Source organism: Triticum urartu, chromosome 7 (genome assembly GCF_003073215.2).
Source record: "Triticum urartu cultivar G1812 chromosome 7, Tu2.1, whole genome shotgun sequence".
NCBI classification, from domain to species: Eukaryota; Viridiplantae; Streptophyta; class Magnoliopsida; order Poales; family Poaceae; genus Triticum; species Triticum urartu.
The window spans coordinates 624,044,094-624,062,603 of NC_053028.1; the positions used below are offsets into that span (position 1 = coordinate 624,044,094).

The 18,510-nt window shown below is 48.1% G+C and overlaps 3 protein-coding genes across 3 annotated transcripts; 2 read left to right on the forward strand and 1 right to left on the reverse strand.

The window, feature by feature from the left end:
• Nucleotides 1–1,774: 1,774 nt before the first annotated feature.
• On the forward strand, nucleotides 1,775–6,166 carry LOC125521520. The gene is made up of 6 exons (XM_048686574.1): nucleotides 1,775–2,061; nucleotides 2,506–2,638; nucleotides 2,899–3,002; nucleotides 3,682–3,826; nucleotides 3,913–4,053; nucleotides 4,142–6,166. The coding sequence occupies exons 1-6, from the start codon at nucleotides 2,021–2,023 to the stop codon at nucleotides 5,705–5,707; spliced, it is 2,130 nt and encodes a 709-aa protein (XP_048542531.1). The 5' UTR covers nucleotides 1,775–2,020; the 3' UTR covers nucleotides 5,708–6,166.
• A 172-nt stretch (nucleotides 6,167–6,338) lies between these two features.
• LOC125524629 lies at nucleotides 6,339–7,462 on the reverse strand. Its single transcript, XM_048689667.1, has 2 exons — nucleotides 6,975–7,462; nucleotides 6,339–6,865 (listed from the first exon to the last, which is right to left on the reverse strand). Exons 1-2 carry the CDS (start codon nucleotides 6,975–6,977, stop codon nucleotides 6,659–6,661), a joined length of 210 nt encoding a protein of 69 aa, XP_048545624.1. The 5' UTR covers nucleotides 6,978–7,462; the 3' UTR covers nucleotides 6,339–6,658.
• Nucleotides 7,463–9,138: 1,676 nt separating this feature from the next.
• On the forward strand, nucleotides 9,139–9,996 carry LOC125522511. Its single transcript, XM_048687566.1, has one exon. The coding sequence runs from the start codon at nucleotides 9,220–9,222 to the stop codon at nucleotides 9,556–9,558; it is 339 nt and encodes a 112-aa protein (XP_048543523.1). The 5' UTR covers nucleotides 9,139–9,219; the 3' UTR covers nucleotides 9,559–9,996.
• The last annotated feature ends 8,514 nt before the right edge of the window (nucleotides 9,997–18,510 follow it).

An 18,510-nucleotide genomic window follows, 5' to 3' on the forward strand; every position in this document is an offset into this window, starting at 1 on the left:
AGTTGACCTGCAGTTTTTTTTGGCGGGGAGTTGACCTACGCTTATTTGTGGAGAATTATCGGAACTGCTCGCCAGGTGCCCCCGGGAAGACATAATGCTCAGGACATATATACTTTGGAGAAATTTCATACCCTCCGGAGAATAAAGAATTTTGGATAATTCCATTATTGTTTTTCTTGAGTTGATGTTTCCATTATATTTAGAAATATGTTTTTACATACCTTATATGGTTTGTGGGACTGAGCACATGACTTTTCGTATGATCAATGTTGTGTGCAACTTCAAAAGAAGACTCTCATTCAATACAACATCATTGTAATTTCATTTGAAGGACAACTATACCATGCACCCAGTCCTTAAAAAAACATGGTTATTTTTGTGGCACAACCAAACATCATCCATTATACATTCATGTATAGTGCTACAGTCATCATCTTGACCTGGATCTTGGGATAATTGTGCCACCCATGACTCCCCTAACTCATTGTGGTGTACTCCGGAGCTAGCCCATGGCGTGCAACCACCAAAACTATAATCGAGTGTGGCATCCATCAAGGCCACGACTGGAATGGAGCAACCGTTCTAACCATCTCCAAAGGGGATGAGACTTGCCAACAGGGGTATCAAAGCGAAACCTAATAGATGTCTATATAAAGAGATTATATGATGCACTAAAATTTGTCTAAGAATATACTATTATTTTATAAGAAGTTTGCAAGTAATAATGCTCAGATATTAGAAGGACCGTCCATATCATAGTTGTCTATATCTTTTGGTAAAGACTAGTCATTTTTTGTCGAACATGAGATCTTTGTGCAACGTCTCTTCACGTACATACACCATCACGTGCACGGACCACATGGATGTGCCCTCCTCAACATGTTGATGCAATCATTATCTTTTCGTTATATCAAAATTAGTGTTTTCTAACTTCATGGAATGTTATATCTCCATACAATGTCCTTGTTTGGTTTTTGGTGATACAAGATGAGAGCATGTACATACACCATCACACACAAGCACTTTGCGGACCTCCCCCCATCCCCCCACCCTTCACTTTTTTTGAACACCCCCAACCCTTGTTAACGTTAACGAGATGATGTAAATATCATTTTTAGACTATTTCAAAATTAATGCTTTTCAACCATTTTTTGTGGAACGTCATATCATCAGGCAATGTTTCTTTCTGTTTCTGCAATTACAAAACGCAAACCCAGGCATACACCTTCACACACATGGCGCACGCAAATGCAACCCCATCATCAGGGGGTGCAAATTTTATCCTTTAAATCGCACTGAATTAATAATTTCTAACCATACCGCAGAAAGAACACGCTAAATTAATACAAATTATTACTAAACTAGTAAATATCATGAAAATACAACGTCTATCAAAATCACACATTTACATATTTCTTCGCTATGCTTGAATTCCTTAACCTGAAATTTAATAATATATGAAAAACAATAAGTGACATTTGATATAGGGAACAAAGATCAACTAGTAATACTCTGCAACGGGCCGATGATGCTCTGCCAGGGGCTTCCCAAATTTCAAAACCCAGTCTGTTTCTACTTTTCGTTGGGAGCGAGCTTTATCCCGCAGGTTAGTTACGATCCTCCGCCTCGCACCCGATCCCCGCCGTCCATTCCCGATCGCGCGGCCCGGCGACGGGCGGAAACCCCGGGCCGCCACCTGGCCGCCCCTCCCGCAAGGCTGACACACGCCTGCGACGCAACAGCCTTTTCTGCACCGAGTTTCCGTTCCCTTCTTCTGTCATCTGTGCAGCCCACCACCGCCACCACCTCCACCTCCACCTCCACCTCCCCCAACCGCCTCCTCTCGCCGCCTCGCGCGGTAGCTTCTTCCCTCCCCTCCGCCGACCCCGTGATGCTTTGACGCCGCCGTCGCGAGCTCCGCCCGCTGGTCGAGGAGGAGGGAGGGAGGGAGGCGACTCGGGCGGGAGGGGAGGGAGCAGAGGAGGAGCGGACAGGGCCGGGAGAGCGGCGGCGGAGGAAGATGTTCGACGGCCTCATCAACTCCAAGTTCTACAACCGATGGTACGGGACGAGATTCGCTGCTGGCTAGTTTCGCGTGGGTTCGCCGGGTTCCGGCGAGCTCGTCGGAGTCCTCGGGGCGGGGTTGCTGCTCAGATGGGCGTTTCCTTCGTATTTTCGAGTCCAATCCGGTGTCTCCAGATGCTGCTTGGTTCCTGGGTTGCGCGACCCCGATCGGCGCGGCGTGATGTTCGGGATTTTGTTCCGCTTCGTGCTTCCGAACTCGTCGGGTTCGTGGCCGGTTTCCTCCGCATTTGGAGGCTGTTTTCCCCGGCCGATTCTCTGCTTTGTTTTACTAGAAGGAAAAATATCCTGTGCCGCGCCGAATTTGGGTTCCATCTCCAGTAGCATTTCCGTGCGAGTCGGTTGCGTTCATTTCGCTCCGTTTGGTGTGGTGTTGGATTAATTTGGCCAACTGACTGCTTGGTTGCTGAACAATGTGTGCAGCAAGCACGCCTTCAAATGCACCCGGACGCGGCTGGTCGTCATACGGCGGAAGAAGCAGGCCATGATCGGGTTCCTCAAGAAGGACGTCGCCGACCTCCTCACCAACGGCCTCGACATCCATGCCTTCGGACGGGTAAGATGTTTTTCCAGGTGTCTCTCCCTTGCCCAGCATTTTCACTGCTGAAGTACATTGCTCAGGATTGGTACGAACTACGAATGCTTCTGGTTCAGGCCGAATCAGAGAATGTTTTTGCGCTCTGGCCCCCTTCCCCAGAGGAAAAATTGGCAAAAGTTCTACTGATTGGTGGTCAAGTTCTAGTCAGTTTACTAGAGGAAAAATCTGAGACTGCGATGACTGAATGTTGTAGTTTTGTTTCCTGTCTCTGCTTCCAGATGGATGCGCTGATAATGGAGATGAACCATGCTTCGTGCTACGACATGATTGAACAGTACTGCGATTTCCTTGGAAAACAACTCAACAGCCTGCAGAAACAGAGGTATATATATCTGGTCAACTCAACTCTGCACCCTTAAGTTTGTATTCCTTGGGTCAAAACAGTAGGGAAGGATGTCCCACTATTTCTGTGGTCAACGGGAAGCAAAGTTTGTTAACGGCCAAGAGAGTTATGCATCCCAACTAAACTCTCTCAGTGGGACCCATGTGTGGCATTTTATTAAGGAATCGATTTAGCAGGACTGTAGCATCCACGGTATATGATTCTTCTGATGGTCTAGTTTTTCTTGGATAATAATGGAAGATTACGTCTCAGCATCTGCATCAAGTGAGGCACATATCCAGCTTATGGTCTAGTTTAGTAGTCCACCTTCAGTTGGTGAATATAAAATAGTAAAGGCCAATTGACCTTTTTTTATTTTCAAGAAAGGCCAATTAACCACTACTAGTATGCCTGTGATTGCTTTAGGATAAAATCAGTGTGGCAACAGAGTTTTAAGTCTTTTTTTTTGTGATGAAACAGAGTTTTAACTCCAAAATACATATCTCTTTGATTCTTTTTATGGTCTATAGTTTAGTGTTATCACAAGCATTTTTTCTGCTGGGAGCTTCAGTTAATGAATGTAACCACTAACAGCATCTTAGGGGTGCAAGCAAACAGGTAGTTTAATAATCTTCATGGTGCAATTCATCATGACACTCGTTGATTTTTGCATCAACAGGGATTGCCCCCAGGAATCCATGGAGGCCGTGTCAACTCTAATTTTTGCTACTGCTCGGTTCCCAGACTTGCCTGAACTGTGCGACTTAAGGCATATATTCACAGAAAGATATGGCGGTTCCCTTGAGCCTTTTGTTAGCCTGGAGGTGCGAGAGATGCTCCAATAATTTATTGTCGTTAAGCTGCCTCGTAGGGTTGTACTTAACCTGATTAATGTTTCTTGTGCCTGCAGTTTATCCGGAAACTTGAGTCTGAATTGTTTACAAATGAGGAAAAGTTTCAAGTAATGCAAAGTATTGCTGAAGAATCCTCAGTTGGTTTTGACATGAGGGCATTGGAAATCAAGTTATGGGCTGCACGGGAGTCTGAGGATGTATGTTTACATGAACTTGCGTAAATGAATTTACTACTTGAACAATGGCATGTGTCGTTAACTTGACATTTTGGATTTTGTATTTCAGGATCTTCTTGAAAAGGATTCAATGAACAAGGATGAACCAGCAGTGCCTTTGCCCATCAAGCAGAAGGATGATGGTCGGTTAAATGATAATACTGGAAGGAAGAATTATGATAAATCTCATGGTAAGGAACAATTGGAGAAATCAGTTTCTCCTTTGGACTTGAAAAGAGAGAAGGCTCAAAAAGATGATAATACCAGAAGGCGGCATGCTGACAAAGCTGACGGTAAGGAACATTTGGAGAAATCAGTATCTCCTCTGCAAACGGAAAGAGAGGAAGCTCAAAGGCGAGTTCAGAAACTGAAGAAAAAAGATCTCCGCCCTTCCGAGAAGGAGCTGATGGAAGCTGTGGAGCTAGATATCAATGGCCTACCGAAACAAGGTTCTGGTTTGGTGAAATTTCCTGAGACAGAAAGCAACAGAATAGTTCCACCAATTGTGAAGCCAAAAGAAACAAAGAAAGAACTTGGTGTCGAAAAAGAGAATAACAGGGGGCTTGGCTATCACCACCGATCACCCATACCTGGCCGTCCTGATTATACCAGAAGACATGCAAACTTAGGGTGCAAAGCTCTTGGCCTGCAGAATCAAGGACCTACTTCACTGAGTCCTACAAGTGGTAAAACTACAAACAGGCCCTCTCCTGTTTCCAATCCGAATGGAGCGAAGGGAAGGAATTGTGATGAAAAAGAAGAGGGCAACAGTTGCTTGCGTGGCAGACCACAACACTTGGAAGATCTTGGACACACGGTGCAAAATGGACAGCGAGCGCCACACAGGGTGGCTAATGTGCAGCCTCCTTATGTCAAACCTAAACTTGGCATGCAGCCTGTGAAGGATGATCCTGCAAAACCAATTGACAGCAACTGCAATATGAGTGAAAGGACAGACCGCTTGGTTGACAAAGATGTGCTTCGGCCTGTTTCTGTTAGAAGGAGGCCAGCAGCACCTGCTTTTGATGAGGCACCTAACGGTGAAAAGGTCACAAGCCAAAAGGGCAACAGTCACAGGATACAACCAAGCAAACACAAGGGTGCTACCGATGGCTATGACCGGAAGGGCAGTGGTGTTGGTAATGGCAGGAATGTTGAGAGAACTCCTAGTGGTCGACCAAGTCACTCAGGCATGAGAAACGGAGTTCTGTATGACGATGACTACGATGGATCCATGCAGCAGCCTAAAGCAGGTGAAGCTGAGGCTATTGACTTTGGTAATCTGTTGCCTCGGGCTGCAAACGGTCATCATCGACTCAATAGCAGGAACACTGATGTGCACGGTGGAGATCCTGATGAGGAAGAGAGGATGATGGACAAGCTTTTGATGCATTATAGCAAGAAAGGTTCAGGTACAGATGAAACCAAAACAACAGTAGAAACCAGCAGAACTGCTAACTGTCATGGAAGAGCAGTCTCGCTACCTCATGAATCCGTCAGCCCGGGTGAAGCTGCCAAGGTTCCTGCTCGGTCCACCTCAATGCGGTCAGACTGTCCTGGGGGTGTGCGCGTGCACCCAAAGATGCCGGACTTTGAGGAACTGGCTGCCCGGGTCATGGCCCTGAGGAATGCTTGAGGAGGAGGCACAAAGATTGAATATATTTTGCCTGTGTATACTTTCAGAATTGGAGCTTTCTGACAGTTTCTTTGCCGTGAGTCAGAGCTCACACCCTTTCTGAATTCTGAGACTGAATGGATGTTATGTGCATGTGTTTTCGCCTTCTTCTTTTTTCCAACATTGGTGTATTTTTTCCAGCTTGAGTCATCGCTGCTGGAGTGGGTGGTGCTTGTCTAGATAGGGGGAATTGGTACAGGGGTCAAGAGGATACAGGTGATAGGATTTCGGTTTCGTTCTTTTGGTTCAGTCGATAGCACATTGGTTTTTGATGCATACAGATACACTGCAGACTGCAGTTCCAGATTTTTTTCATTGCTGCATCATGTACTAGTACTTCAGAATTTTTCGATATGTGTAAATTTTGATTATGAAGCCACAGAGATATTCTTTTTAAATGAGGTTTTTGTAGGAATTCTATAGGATAGGATTTGCAAAGGAAAAATTCTTTGAAGCCCTTTGGTTTGTAGGAATGGATTCCTATTCCTATGTAGCATAGGAATCAATCCTTCATGTTTTGGAGGAAAAAAAACATTAGCCTAGACTCAATGGAAAAAATCCTATCCTATGCATCAAATGACATCTTTTTCTTTATAGGAATTGACATGCATGTCATCTCACTTCCTATGATTTTTCTATTTCTATAAAATTCCTATCCTATGAACCAAAGAAGGCCTCAGTCTGTATCATGCTTTTTAAATGCCGATCATGGGAACAGAACATTCTCGAAATTCCGAACTTTCGGTTTTCAATCCGGCCAAATAACTGAATTTCAACTCAGACCGTCGACTTGAAATCGACCCTACTTTGATCAGCTCGGCGGCGCGCACGCATACACGGCACGCTGAGAACCTACGAACTGGGGGTGGAGAGCGGAACGCCACCGGGCCCAGATCACAGTGTGGGGGCTATCTAGCAGAGGCAGCTCACCACGCTGACGACGAGACGCGCGATGCAGTCCTCGGCGCCGCCGTCGTCCCTGACGAGCCGCCGCAGCGCCCGGTTCCTCGGGAGCACGCCGGCGCGGTGCAGCACCGTGGCCGCCGCCTCCGCCGGCCGGCCCGCCAGGAACGGCCCCAGGAACCGCGCCGCCGGCCTCAGGAACAGCGGCAGCAGAGACTGCAAAACATGCAAGAACCCATGGCCACGCGATGAGCAGCATGCATCGAACGAGCGAGGCACAGACAGACAGAAGATGAGTGCGTGCTGGCCTGACGCGGTGACGTACCATCGGGCTATCAGGACGGCGCGGCGCCTGGTCGGCTTTGGTTGTTGGATGCGACGGCCGCCGGCGTCAACTGGCGGTGGCAATCGGCAATGGCGATGACCGGTGCGGGAGCAAGTGCTCTGGTTGCCCGGCCGTGGGTGCGTTGCGACCTTGGAGAGGCAGGAGCCTTTTGGGACGTGGGCAGGTGTGCAAGCGTGCGTGCGTGAGGCATGGGGTTCCGAGAGCCCAGAGCCCGGACCGGGCGACGACGAAAACAGTTGGCGCGCGGCGGCACCTGCCGTGCGCCCATCGTTTGGCCGCCACCCGCCGTGGAAATCCCAACGCCGCCGTCCGCATGGGCCTATCTCGGCCGCATGAGCCAGCAGTGCCTCTGTTGCTTCTGCTCCGCGTGGCGCTCTCTTCGATGCCTTTCCTTTTTGATGGAGCACTGCGCCTGTTGAGAGAGACACCTGTACGTGTGCTTTGCTTCTTGCAATCTTGCCGTCACCAAAGCTACCAAGAGAGTTGGGTTGGGACACATGATCAGTGCTCAGATTAGCCCTGGATCGATTGGTTGTTGCCGTCCACAAGCAAAGTCTCGGCGTGCATGCAGCGTGTTGGTTTAAGTGGTGAACGGTTTAGTGACCAGCGCCGGCAAGCAAGGGATAAGTTAAAGGTGAAAAAGGCAGTCGCTCAGGGGGCGGAAATCCTCAAAAGAACACACAAGAAATGAAATCTTTTATTTATTAAAGAAAATAAATGAAAACCTGCGTACGGACATCATCGAGCGAGCATGTTTGCATGCCAGGGATACGCACTATCACGAGCACGCAAGGAACAAAGCTCAAGCCTTTTTGTTATTTTATTTGTTCTCCTCTTCTTGCTAAGCGTGCGCATATATCCATCCTTTTTTTTGCGCACCGCATATATCCATCCTTAGGCCAACCCCCAACTGATTCCCAATAACCGGTTAGAGGAGTAAGATTAAAACCCGATTTTACTACTCTAACTGGGACCTAGCCGATCCCCAATTGGCGCGACGCCTTGCCGACCTGATTGCTCGCCGTCACCGTGAACGCCGCCGCCCGCCGTTGTCAACTGCCAATGGCAATCGGCAATGGCAATGGCTGGTGTTGGAGGGAGCGAGCAGTTGTTACCTGTGCGTGTGTTGCAGCCTTGGGACGAAGGGTGGCGCAGGAGCCTTGTGGGGCGTGTGATCGATGGGCAGGTGTGCAAGCAAGCAAGCGCGCGTGCATGAGCCATGAGGCGCGACGACGAAAAAAGTTGGTGCGCCGCGGAACCTGCCGCGCGCCGGCCCGCGAAAAAACTTTGCATGCAGTACCACAAAAAATCAGTTTTTTTTAATCTTACTACTCTCTCCGTTCCTAAATACTCCATTCGTCCTAAAAAACTTGTCCCAAACTTGTCTCTCAAATGGATGCATCTAGCACTAATTTGGTGCTAGATATATTCATTTGAGGGACAAGCTTTTTCAAACGGAGGGAGTATAAGTCTTTGTAGAGATTTTACTCTGAGCTACATACAAATGTATATAGATGCATTTTAAGTGTGGATTCATTCATTTTATTTCGTATATAATCCATCTAGTGAAATCTCTACAAAGACTTATATTTAGGAACGGAGGCAGTAGTCATGAGGGAGCATGGGAGCTTGGGATCAAAAGAGCACTCTCCGCCTGTGTGCTTTGCTTCTTGGAATCTTGCCGTCACGAAAGCTACGAAAAGATCGAGTTGAGATGAGTACAGAGGGGCCACATGATCAATGCTCAGATTAGCGGTACTAGTATGTAAAAGTATGTTCGCCTCGGATCGATTGATGTTGCCGCCAACAAGCAAAATCTCGAGTGCGTCCGCGTGCAGCGTGTTGTTTTAACTTTTAAGTAAGTGTAGCGAGTGAACAATTCAGTGACCAGCGCGAGCAAGCAAGGGATACGTACAAGGTGAAAAAGCAGTCGCTCAAGGCACGCCGGGAATCCTCCAAAGAACACAAAAGAAATGAAGATGTGCGTACCAACATCACCGAGCATGCATGTGTTGCACCAGGGATGCCATGCCATCACGAGGACGCAAGGAACAAAAACCTTTTTATTATCTTATATTTACTTCTTCTTCTTCTTCTTAAGCCCATGCATGCATCTCTCTTATAGACCGCCGGGGGACGGGAGAAGACAAGGTGAACAACATTGCATTCATACGTACACCGTCGCCAATAAGGAGAGGGGAGGAGGGCGGGCGGCCGGCCGAGGATGGGTCTATCAGCATCAGGCGCCATGCAGTGGTGGGATGAGTGGCAGCTGCGCGTCCTCGTGCTGGGCAGCCTCTTCGTCCAGTACCTGCTCTTCTTCTCCTCCGTGGTGCGTAGGCCTGCCCTCCCGTCTTGGTTCAGGCTGTTATTCTGGCTCGCCTACCTAGGCGGCGACGCTCTCGCGATATACGCCCTGGCCACCCTCTTCAACCGCCACAAGCAGCAGGAGCAGCTCGCCGCCGGCCTGGAGGTGTTGTGGGCGCCCGTCCTCCTCATCCACCTCGGGGGGCAGCACCTGATCACCGCCTACAGCATCGAAGACAACGAGCTATGGAGGTGACAAGCCGTCACCATGGTGTCGCAGGCATGGTTTCTCACTACTTCCGGTGTTATCCCGTCCAAATTTCGAAACCTTCATTAATTTTGGTACACATTAAAATAATGGACGCCGATATCCATCACACGTGTGGTATATTCAATATGCGCTCACACATGATGTGTGGTGTGAGCAGGAGACAGCCCACACAGGCTGTGTGTGGACGGACATTAGAATTGTCCACACATGTGGGCGCGCCTACTTCGTGCCACACGCCTAATAAATACTACTCATCTCCACCCCGCGTGTGTGGCACGAAGCAAAAAATACTCACACGTCCTGGCGCAGTAACGTTAGATACCCTGCGGGATGACGATTTAGTTGCCATCCTGATTGGCAGATGTAATTATCCGGGATCGCAAGTGTAGTTGTAAAAACTGTTGGGGAACGTAGTAATTTCAAAAAATTTCCTACGCACACGCAAGATCATGGTGATGCATAGCAACGAGAGGGGAGAGTGTGATCTACGTACCCTTGTAGGCCGACAGCGGAAGCGTTAGCACAACGCGGTTGATGTAGTCGTACGTCTTCACGGCCCGACCGATCAAGCATCGAAACTACGGCACCTCCGAGTTCTAGCACACGTTCAGCTCGATGACGATCCCCGGACTCCGATCCAGCAAAGTGTCAGGGAAGAGTTCCGTCAGCACGACGGCGTGGTGACGATCTTGATGTACTACCGTCGCAGGGCTTCGCCTAAGCACCGCTACAATATTATCGAGGATTATGGTGGAAGGGGGCACCGCACACGGCTAAGAATATGATCACGTGGATCAACTTGTGTGTCTAGGGGTGCCCCCTACCCCTGTATATAAAGGATCAAGGGGAGGAGGCCGGCCGGCCTCTATGGCGCGCCAAGGAGGAGTCCTCCTCCTAGTAGGAGTAGGACTCCTACTAGGAGGGGGAAAGAAGTGGGGAGGGAGAAGGAAAGGGGGGCGCCGCCCCCCTCTCCTAGTCCAATTCGGACCAGGGGGGAGGAGGCGCGCGGCCCACCTTTGGCTGCCCCTCTCTCTCTCCACTAAGGCCCATATGGCCCATTACTTCTCCCGGGGGGGGGGGGTCCGGTAACCCTCCGGCTCTCTGGTTTTCTTCGAAATCACCCGGAACACTTCCGGTGTCCGAATATAGCCGTCAATATATCAACCTTTATGTATCGACCATTTCGAGACTCCTCGTCATGTCCGTGATCACATCCGGGACTCCGAACTAACTTCGGTACATCAAAACTCATAAACTCATAATATAACTGTCATCGAAACCTTAAGCGTGCGGACCCTACGGGTTCGAGAACAATGTAGACATGACCGAGACACGTCTCCGGTCAATAACCAATAGCGGAACCTGGATGCTCATATTGGCTCCTAAATATTCTACGAAGATCTTTATCGGTCAGACCGCATAACAACATACGTTGTTCCCTTTGTCATCGGTATGTTACTTGCCCGAGATTCGATCGTCGGTATCTCAATACCTAGTTCAATCTCGTTACCGGCAAGTCTCTTTACTCGTTTCGTAATACATCATCTTGCAACTAACTCATTAGTTGTAATGCTTGCAAGGCTTATGTGATGTGCATTACCGAGAGGGCCCAGAGATACCTCTCTGACAATCGGAGTGACAAATCCTAATCTTGAAATACGCCAACCCAACATTCACCTTTGGAGACACCTGTAGAGCTCCTTTATAATCACCCAGTTACGTTGTGACGTTTGGTAGCATACAAAGTGTTCCTCCGGTAAACGGGAGTTGCATAATCTCATAGTCATAGGAACATGTATAAGTCATGAAGAAAGCAATAGCAACATACTAAACGATCGGGTGCTAAGCTAATGAAATGGGTCATGTCAATCACATCATTCTCCTAATGATGTGATCCCATTAATCAAATGACAACACATGTCTATGGTTAGGAAACATAACCATCTTCGATTAACGAGCTAGTCAAGTAGAGGCATACTAGTGACGTTTGGTTTGTCTATGTATTCACACAAGTATTATGTTTCCGGATAATACAATTCTAGCATGAATAATAAACATTTATCATGATATAAGGAAATAAAATAATAACATTATTATTGTCTCTAGGTCATATTTCCTTCAAAAGCATGGCAACTATATCTGTTTTGGTTAACTATAGTTGCAATGTCTAATTTATGGTAGTTGCCGCCTGTAATAAAACCGTAATTGCCGTGTGTGATTAACTACTTGCCACATATGGTCAAATAGCAGTTGCCATGTGTGTTTACCTAGTTGCCGCATGTGGTCCAACCATAGTTGTCATGTATTGTTAATCACAGTTGCCATGTGTGTTTTTCTGGTTGCCACGTACGCGCAACTGTAGTTGCCGTCTAGCAAAGAATCATAGTTGCCATGTGTGTGTACCGAGTTGCCACGTTCGCTTAACTGCAGTTGTCATCCACAATGTAAGAGTGTCGTGTGGGCGAAAAGCAGTTCGCCCACACGCGCATGACCTAGGTGGTGACTGTGTGGACAGAAACTAGTTCGCCCACACAGCGCAGCTGGCGAACAGCGTGGTGCGGCCGTGTGGGCAAACTCTCCAACGCCCACACACCAACCCCGTTCTATGTGGCACACCAAATCCACCTTTTTTATTAAGATTCGTGTAAAAGACAGTGAACGACGATCCAGACGTGTAGGCGAGTTGGGGAACGCCCACACGTGTGGGCGTTAGTGTTTCTGAAAATAATTGCCTTTAGATCAAAACATTTTAGCCATTTCGGTAGTACACCGAACTAAAGCAGTTTTCTAATCTAATAAAATCAAAATAATTGATTGGATCTAGTCAAACTCGATTGAAAATTTCAGTCTTTTGACCGAAGAGAAAACCAAAAGTTACCGAATTTCAATGAAAGTGAGAACCAAGCTTGTGACTAAAGTGGCAACTGATTGAAATATGGACAACGTTACATCTACGGACGATGTGCACGGGAGACAGGTTACGGGATGAGCTGTTAAGATGGGATAGGAAATCATAGGGAGAGGGGGGGGGGGGGGGCACCACTAGAAATCAGGAGGTAGATGAGTGAGTTTTTGGAAACGAGTCTGTAGGCAAAAGCCGTAGAAACCATCCGTAAGTCTAGCATTTTTGCTGAAATATTTCTAAAACAATGGTCACAGGTCGTGGTCGCCCTCTACGTCTTTTGCAAGTCATGGCCTGGCGGGCCAAAGAGGTTGCTGCAGGCCGCAATCTTGTTGTTCATCGTCGGGATTTTTAGATCCATCCAGAAGCCATTAGCTATGAAGAACGCCAGTATCAGTAACATAGTGGCTTCTTTGTCACTATCCCGGAGTGAGCAGAACGAACTCGCGTTGTTCTGCGGAACAATATGCTATTGCTCAATGGGCCCGCGGAAGTTATACATAACTAAAGAAGGAGAAAGAGCCGAACAGAAGGACATCTCGCTTGAAGAATTTGTACAAAAAGCAACCAGTTTGCCAGAGTTGGCCAGTGATCAAGGCAAAGCTGAAGGCATGGCATCACGTGATTCATGGGAGGTAAATGTGTACCGGCCGCTGGCAGACATATCAGCTCTATACTCTGACCGGATAAAAAACCTACAGCTCTTTATGGCCCTTGATTACCAACATGCCAATAGTATGTCGAGAGAACAGCTTACCAAGTTGTTTTCGTTCCTCTACACAAAACTAGCTAACATAGTCTGTTGCTTCTTCTGCTGTCATTTTTGGCTTCCATTCTTGATCTTAGCTTCTGTCATCCTCTTCTCCACATACCACAAATATTATGACTATAACGCAACAGATGTCAAGGTAACTTACATCTTGTTCTGGTCGACCGCGTTGCTGGATTTTCTATTCCTCTTTGTCAGCGTTTCCATCATGGAGACAGAAACAGATATGGTTTCGCAACATAACCTCTTGTCGTTCTATGCTCGTAAGAAGCGACCCACTCTTCTTATGAAGCTTGCCACACTTGCATGCTGCAAAGGCTATGTTAACATGCATTGTTATATAGAACATGCACCAGCAACATCCTCACTCCAAGTTGTGGAGTTGGTTCATGGATATGTTATGGATGGTTGGAGAAGGTACATCAAAGATGCTGCTAGCTACAAGAGATTCAACCTCCACAGGGGGCAGTGGGCTCTAAGGCGTCAACGTCATCTTGGCTGGAGCTTGAATATGTCATTTGATAGAAGTGTCCTTCTCTGGCACATCGCCACAGACATCTGCTTTCACCACCAGAGCACAACCCCTCGCGGCCAAGAGTGCGCCGCTCGAAGCAGGGTTATATCCAACTACATGGCGTACCTGCTCTCCATTCGGTCAGAAATGCTTATACCCGGGTCCAGGATCGGCATCTTCACCATTGCATGTGAAGATATCGAGCGCATGCTAGGTGACAATTCTGCACTGCACGACGAAAAAGGACTTGCGCAAGGAATTATTTCCAGGGCGCAACAACCTCCCTTGGTTGATAACACCAGCATAACAGGAACAGCATGCAGGCTTGCTAAAATGTTGATGGAGCTAGAAGATGAAGTGGAGAGGTGGGAGATGGTCCAGGGGGTATGGGTGGAGATGTTGTGCTACTCTGCCAGCAGGTGCAGAGCATACTTGCACGCCAAGAACATGAGTGAAGTTACAGAGCTTCTCACTCGTGTATGGTTCCTCTTAATATCCATGGGGATGGAGACATTGCCTGATAGGTTTCAGAAGTCGGAGTATCTTGAAATCAAAGAAGAAAAAGCTGAAGAAAACAATGACGATGGTGAAGACATAGTCATCGAGCACAAGATTAATATGCCCATCTAAGTTATTTTTCCAAATATTTATGTTGTGTCGTTGTTGATGCTTGGATGCTAGACTTTCCTCCTAGTTGTAATGCGTGTATTATGATCGCCATTCTGTTTCAATAATATTTTACGGCTTGCTTTTTGATTTTTAGTCTTTTCAATTGACCACTCTATCTCTGTTTATGAATGAAAGTAATGCAAAACCGAGCGTGCTGATACAAATGGTTCGACGTACGAGAGTCATTTTGCAAACAAACTATGATTAATCGGCTATATATTATACTTTTTTTGTAAACATAGACATTTTAGAAAAAGTAGTTCAAATCTTGTCACGTCAATAAAATCCGGCTGTTTCCCATTTGGCCATTGCACCCACCCACTCGCCCACTCACCCATTCCGCTCCCTTTCACCGCACTCGCTCACCAACTCTTCAAATCCCTAGCTCTCCTACACGGCGACGATGCGCCTCCCTCTTGACCGTGTCGGCCCCGCTCTTCTCCTCTTGTCGTCCTCTCTCTCTCTCTCTCTCTTCTCTCTCTCTCTCTCTCTCTCCCGTGTCACCTATCCTTCTCGCTCACATCGTCGTCGAGCCAAAGTTAGCTTTTTTAGTGATGTCGAGGAGGAGCGTGTTCCGTGTCAAGGAAGAAGCGGGCGGAGGGCATGGCTGAACGCTGTCGCCGCCACCCTCAACGAGCTCCATGCTCCGCTCCGTCGTACTCCAAGATTAGCAAGGTAAAAAGCAACTCTCCTTTTCATTTTTACCACACCAGAGGGAGCAATAAACCGCATCAAAATCTTGAGAGTATATCAAGTTGAGTGTGTGTTCTTGGCCCATCAAAATCTTGGGAGTAAATCAACCGCATCAAGATTGAGCCCCGTGGATAGTCCTAAAGTAAGGGCGGATCGTATTTTTATTTGTTTATGTGAAATTTTGTTGGTTGAGCCACACAGATTCTCTTCTTTCTGGTTTCTCCAGATTATGATGAGTTTGTATCATGGTTTCAAATTTTCGATCATGTGAACATTTTGGCCACCACTGATAGTTCTGAAATCTTGGTTTCCTGTTCGTCCAAAAAACCGAATTTCACTTCAGTTCTACCCACATCAGACCTACAGTACTTTGATCAGCTAGACGGCGCGCCCGCACACTGAGAACCTACGAACCGGGGGTGGAGAGCGGAGCACCGCCGGGCTGGTGGTCTAGCAGAGGCAGCTCACCACGCTGACGACGAGACGCGCGATGCAGTCCTCGGCGCCGCCGTCGTCCCTGACGAGCCGCCGCAGCACCCGGTTCCTCGGGAGCACGCCTGCGCGGTGCAGCACCGTGGCCGCCGCCTCCGCCGACCGGCCCGCCAGGAACGGCCCTAGGAACCGCGCCGCCGGCCTCAGGAACAGCGGCAGCAAAGACTGCAAAACATGTCAAGAATTGTATGTAATCCATGGCCACGCGAGGCAAATTTTCATGCTTTGACCCTTTTTTGAAACCTATTCGAAATTTGATTCTAGTTTAAATTTTTTTGAGATCTGATCCTTTTGCTACCGTCAGAGTTCATGACGGTATCGCTACGCTAACCGGGCTGGCGATAGCCTGACACAACCCTACCGCCAAGGTGCTTGGAGGTAGGCACGAGCACACACTGTGTTCAATACTTAAGAGGTTTTTAACGATAGGGCATGTAACCCTACCGCCAGGGACCTTGACGGTAGACTGTTATACCCTACCGTCATGGTCCCTGACGGTAGCAAAAATGTCAGATCTTAAATTTTTTTTAAACTAAGGTCAAATCTTGAATATGTTTTAGAAAAAGATCAAAACACGAAATTTAGCCGCCACGCGATGAGCAGCATGCATCAGACGAGGCACATACAGACAGAAGATGAGCGCGTGCTGGCCTGACGCGGCGACGTACCATTGTGCCTATCAAGACGGCGCGGCGCGGCGCCTGGCCGGCTTGGTTGGTCGATGCGATGGCCGCCGGCGTCAAGTCAACTGGCAGTACCAATCCGCAACGGCGATGACCGGCGCGGGAGGGAGAGGCAGGAGCCTTTTGGGACGTGTGATCGATGGGCAGGTGTGCAAGCATGCATGAGGCATGGGATTCAGACCGGGCGACGACGAAAACAGTTGGCGCGCGGCGGCACCTGCCATGCGCCCATCGTTTCGCCGCCTGGCAGTAGGCGCCACCCGCCGTGGAAATCCCAACGCCGCCGTCCGCATGGGCCTATCTCGGCCGCATGAGCCAGCCGTGCCTCTGTTGCTTCTGCTCCGCGTGGCGCTCTCCGCGGTGCCTTTCTGATGGAGCACCGCACCTGCTGAGACACCTGTACGTGTGCTTTGCTTCTTGCAATCTTGCCGTCACCAAAGCTACCAAGAGAGTTGGGACACATGATCAGTGCTCGGATTAGCAGTATGTTTGCCCTGGGTCGATTGATTGTTGCCGTCAACAAGCAAAGCCTCGCGCGCATGCAGCGTGTTGTTTCAAGTGTTGAACAATTTAGTGACCAGCACCGGCAAGCAAGGTTGTAGAAGTGCATACTTTAATCAATGCAACAAAAAGACCAATCTAATGTAAAAGACTATGCAGCACATTATACATTAACAAAGGTAAAAAGTCAGTCGCTCATAGGTACGCACTATCATGGAAAAAAAAATCTGTGCATACCGGTTGCAAACTCCATCCCGTGCATACCCTCTCCCAGATGCTCCAACGTGTCCCACCTTCTCATCTGACGATAGCTGCTCCTCCGCTCTGTTCGTGGCTTCTCTCGGCTCCGAAACGAAAGCTCGGCTCCAAACTACGGGGCTGTTTGGTTCTAAGACTAGCATTGCCACACTTTACTACATATTTTTGCCAAGCTTGTCTAAGGTTAGTTCATCAAAATGAGAACCACAAGTTGGAAGCCTAAGGGAATCTTGCCACACTTTTTGTGTGTATGCCACGTGGGCCCAAATATGGCTTGCCTAAGGTGTGGCTTCAACCAAATGCTCACCTAAGTCGGTCAAACTTGCCTAACCTTAATTGTGACAATCTTTGACTAAATTAGTCACAAACCAAACAACCCCTACATGCGACCCCGGCTCCTCCTTCACGAGACGAGACCAGCGGAGGTGGAGGCCCACGCAGCCGAGTCGGCGGCACCCTTTCCTTTCTCTGCCAGTCGCCGGCTTCAAGGTCCGCCGCCGGAGTCCCCTGCCCCGCCGCCTCGTGCGCCACGATGGAGGACAGGACGCGCCGCTCGCCCCCTCCTTCTCCGCCTCAGGCGGCGGCCTCTCCCTCCACCACGGGCACCTGCTGCATCTCGCCCAAAACTGGTAACCCCCCTCCCTAAGAACCCCAATTGACAACAAATCTTATAAAAAATGGTCTTATTTAAGTATATGTGCTGTTCCAAGGTTGGTACGGTTGTTAGATAGTGAATTGTGGTTTCCAAACTGCCGATTCCATTGGTGGTTCTCTACATAACATGGGCTGATATCATTTGGTGCGATGTCCTGATTCATTATGGCACTCAACACTGAAATTTGTCCTTCAATTGCTTATCCGGTGGTGACTCCTGCTGCGCTTGCATTGTTACTGAAATTAGCAATTCAGAGTGTATAAGACAACCATTGATAGAGTAATTTTTTTCTTGAGCAGAGCCTTAATTAGATAGCAGTTGATTCAGGAAATCATGCATAGTGATTCACCAATGCAGACCACCAAATTACAACACTGAATCTGGACCACACTGCCACAGTGCCGTTCATTGTCCAATGAAAGTTTTTTCTTATCTAAAAGACAACCTTAAAATTTACTCGGATTTTGAACGAAACAAATAGACAACAATCCGAATGATTCAGTTATCTTATATGAGATGTGCTCCGTATTTATTTGTAGGGCAGTGTGTAACACTTCGGATGTAATTTACCTTATTTGTATTCTAACTCTTGCCGTTTCCGGCACTAAGTTATATTATTTCCTCGTTGTTGGATTTTTGTCTCCGTGTGTTTTGTTCTTTGTCATGCATCTCATATCATATCATCATGTGCATTGCATTTGCATACGTGTTCGTCTCATGCATCCGAGCATTTTCCCCGTTGTCCGTTTTGCATTCCAGCGCTCCTATGTCCTCCGGTGGTCCTTTCTACCTCCTTTCGTG

Excerpts from the sequence above, each read along its gene's own strand:
- LOC125522511 (XM_048687566.1), top strand. The coding sequence starts at position 9,220 with ATGGGTCTATCAGCATCAGGCGCCATGCAGTGGTGGGATGAGTGGCAG.
- LOC125521520 (XM_048686574.1), top strand. The coding sequence starts at position 2,021 with ATGTTCGACGGCCTCATCAACTCCAAGTTCTACAACCGATG. Across the intron at positions 2,062-2,505 it reads TCCAAGTTCTACAACCGATG|CAAGCACGCCTTCAAATGCA; the intron begins GTACGGGACGAG and ends CAATGTGTGCAG. Across the intron at positions 3,827-3,912 it reads AGCCTTTTGTTAGCCTGGAG|TTTATCCGGAAACTTGAGTC; the intron begins GTGCGAGAGATG and ends TTGTGCCTGCAG.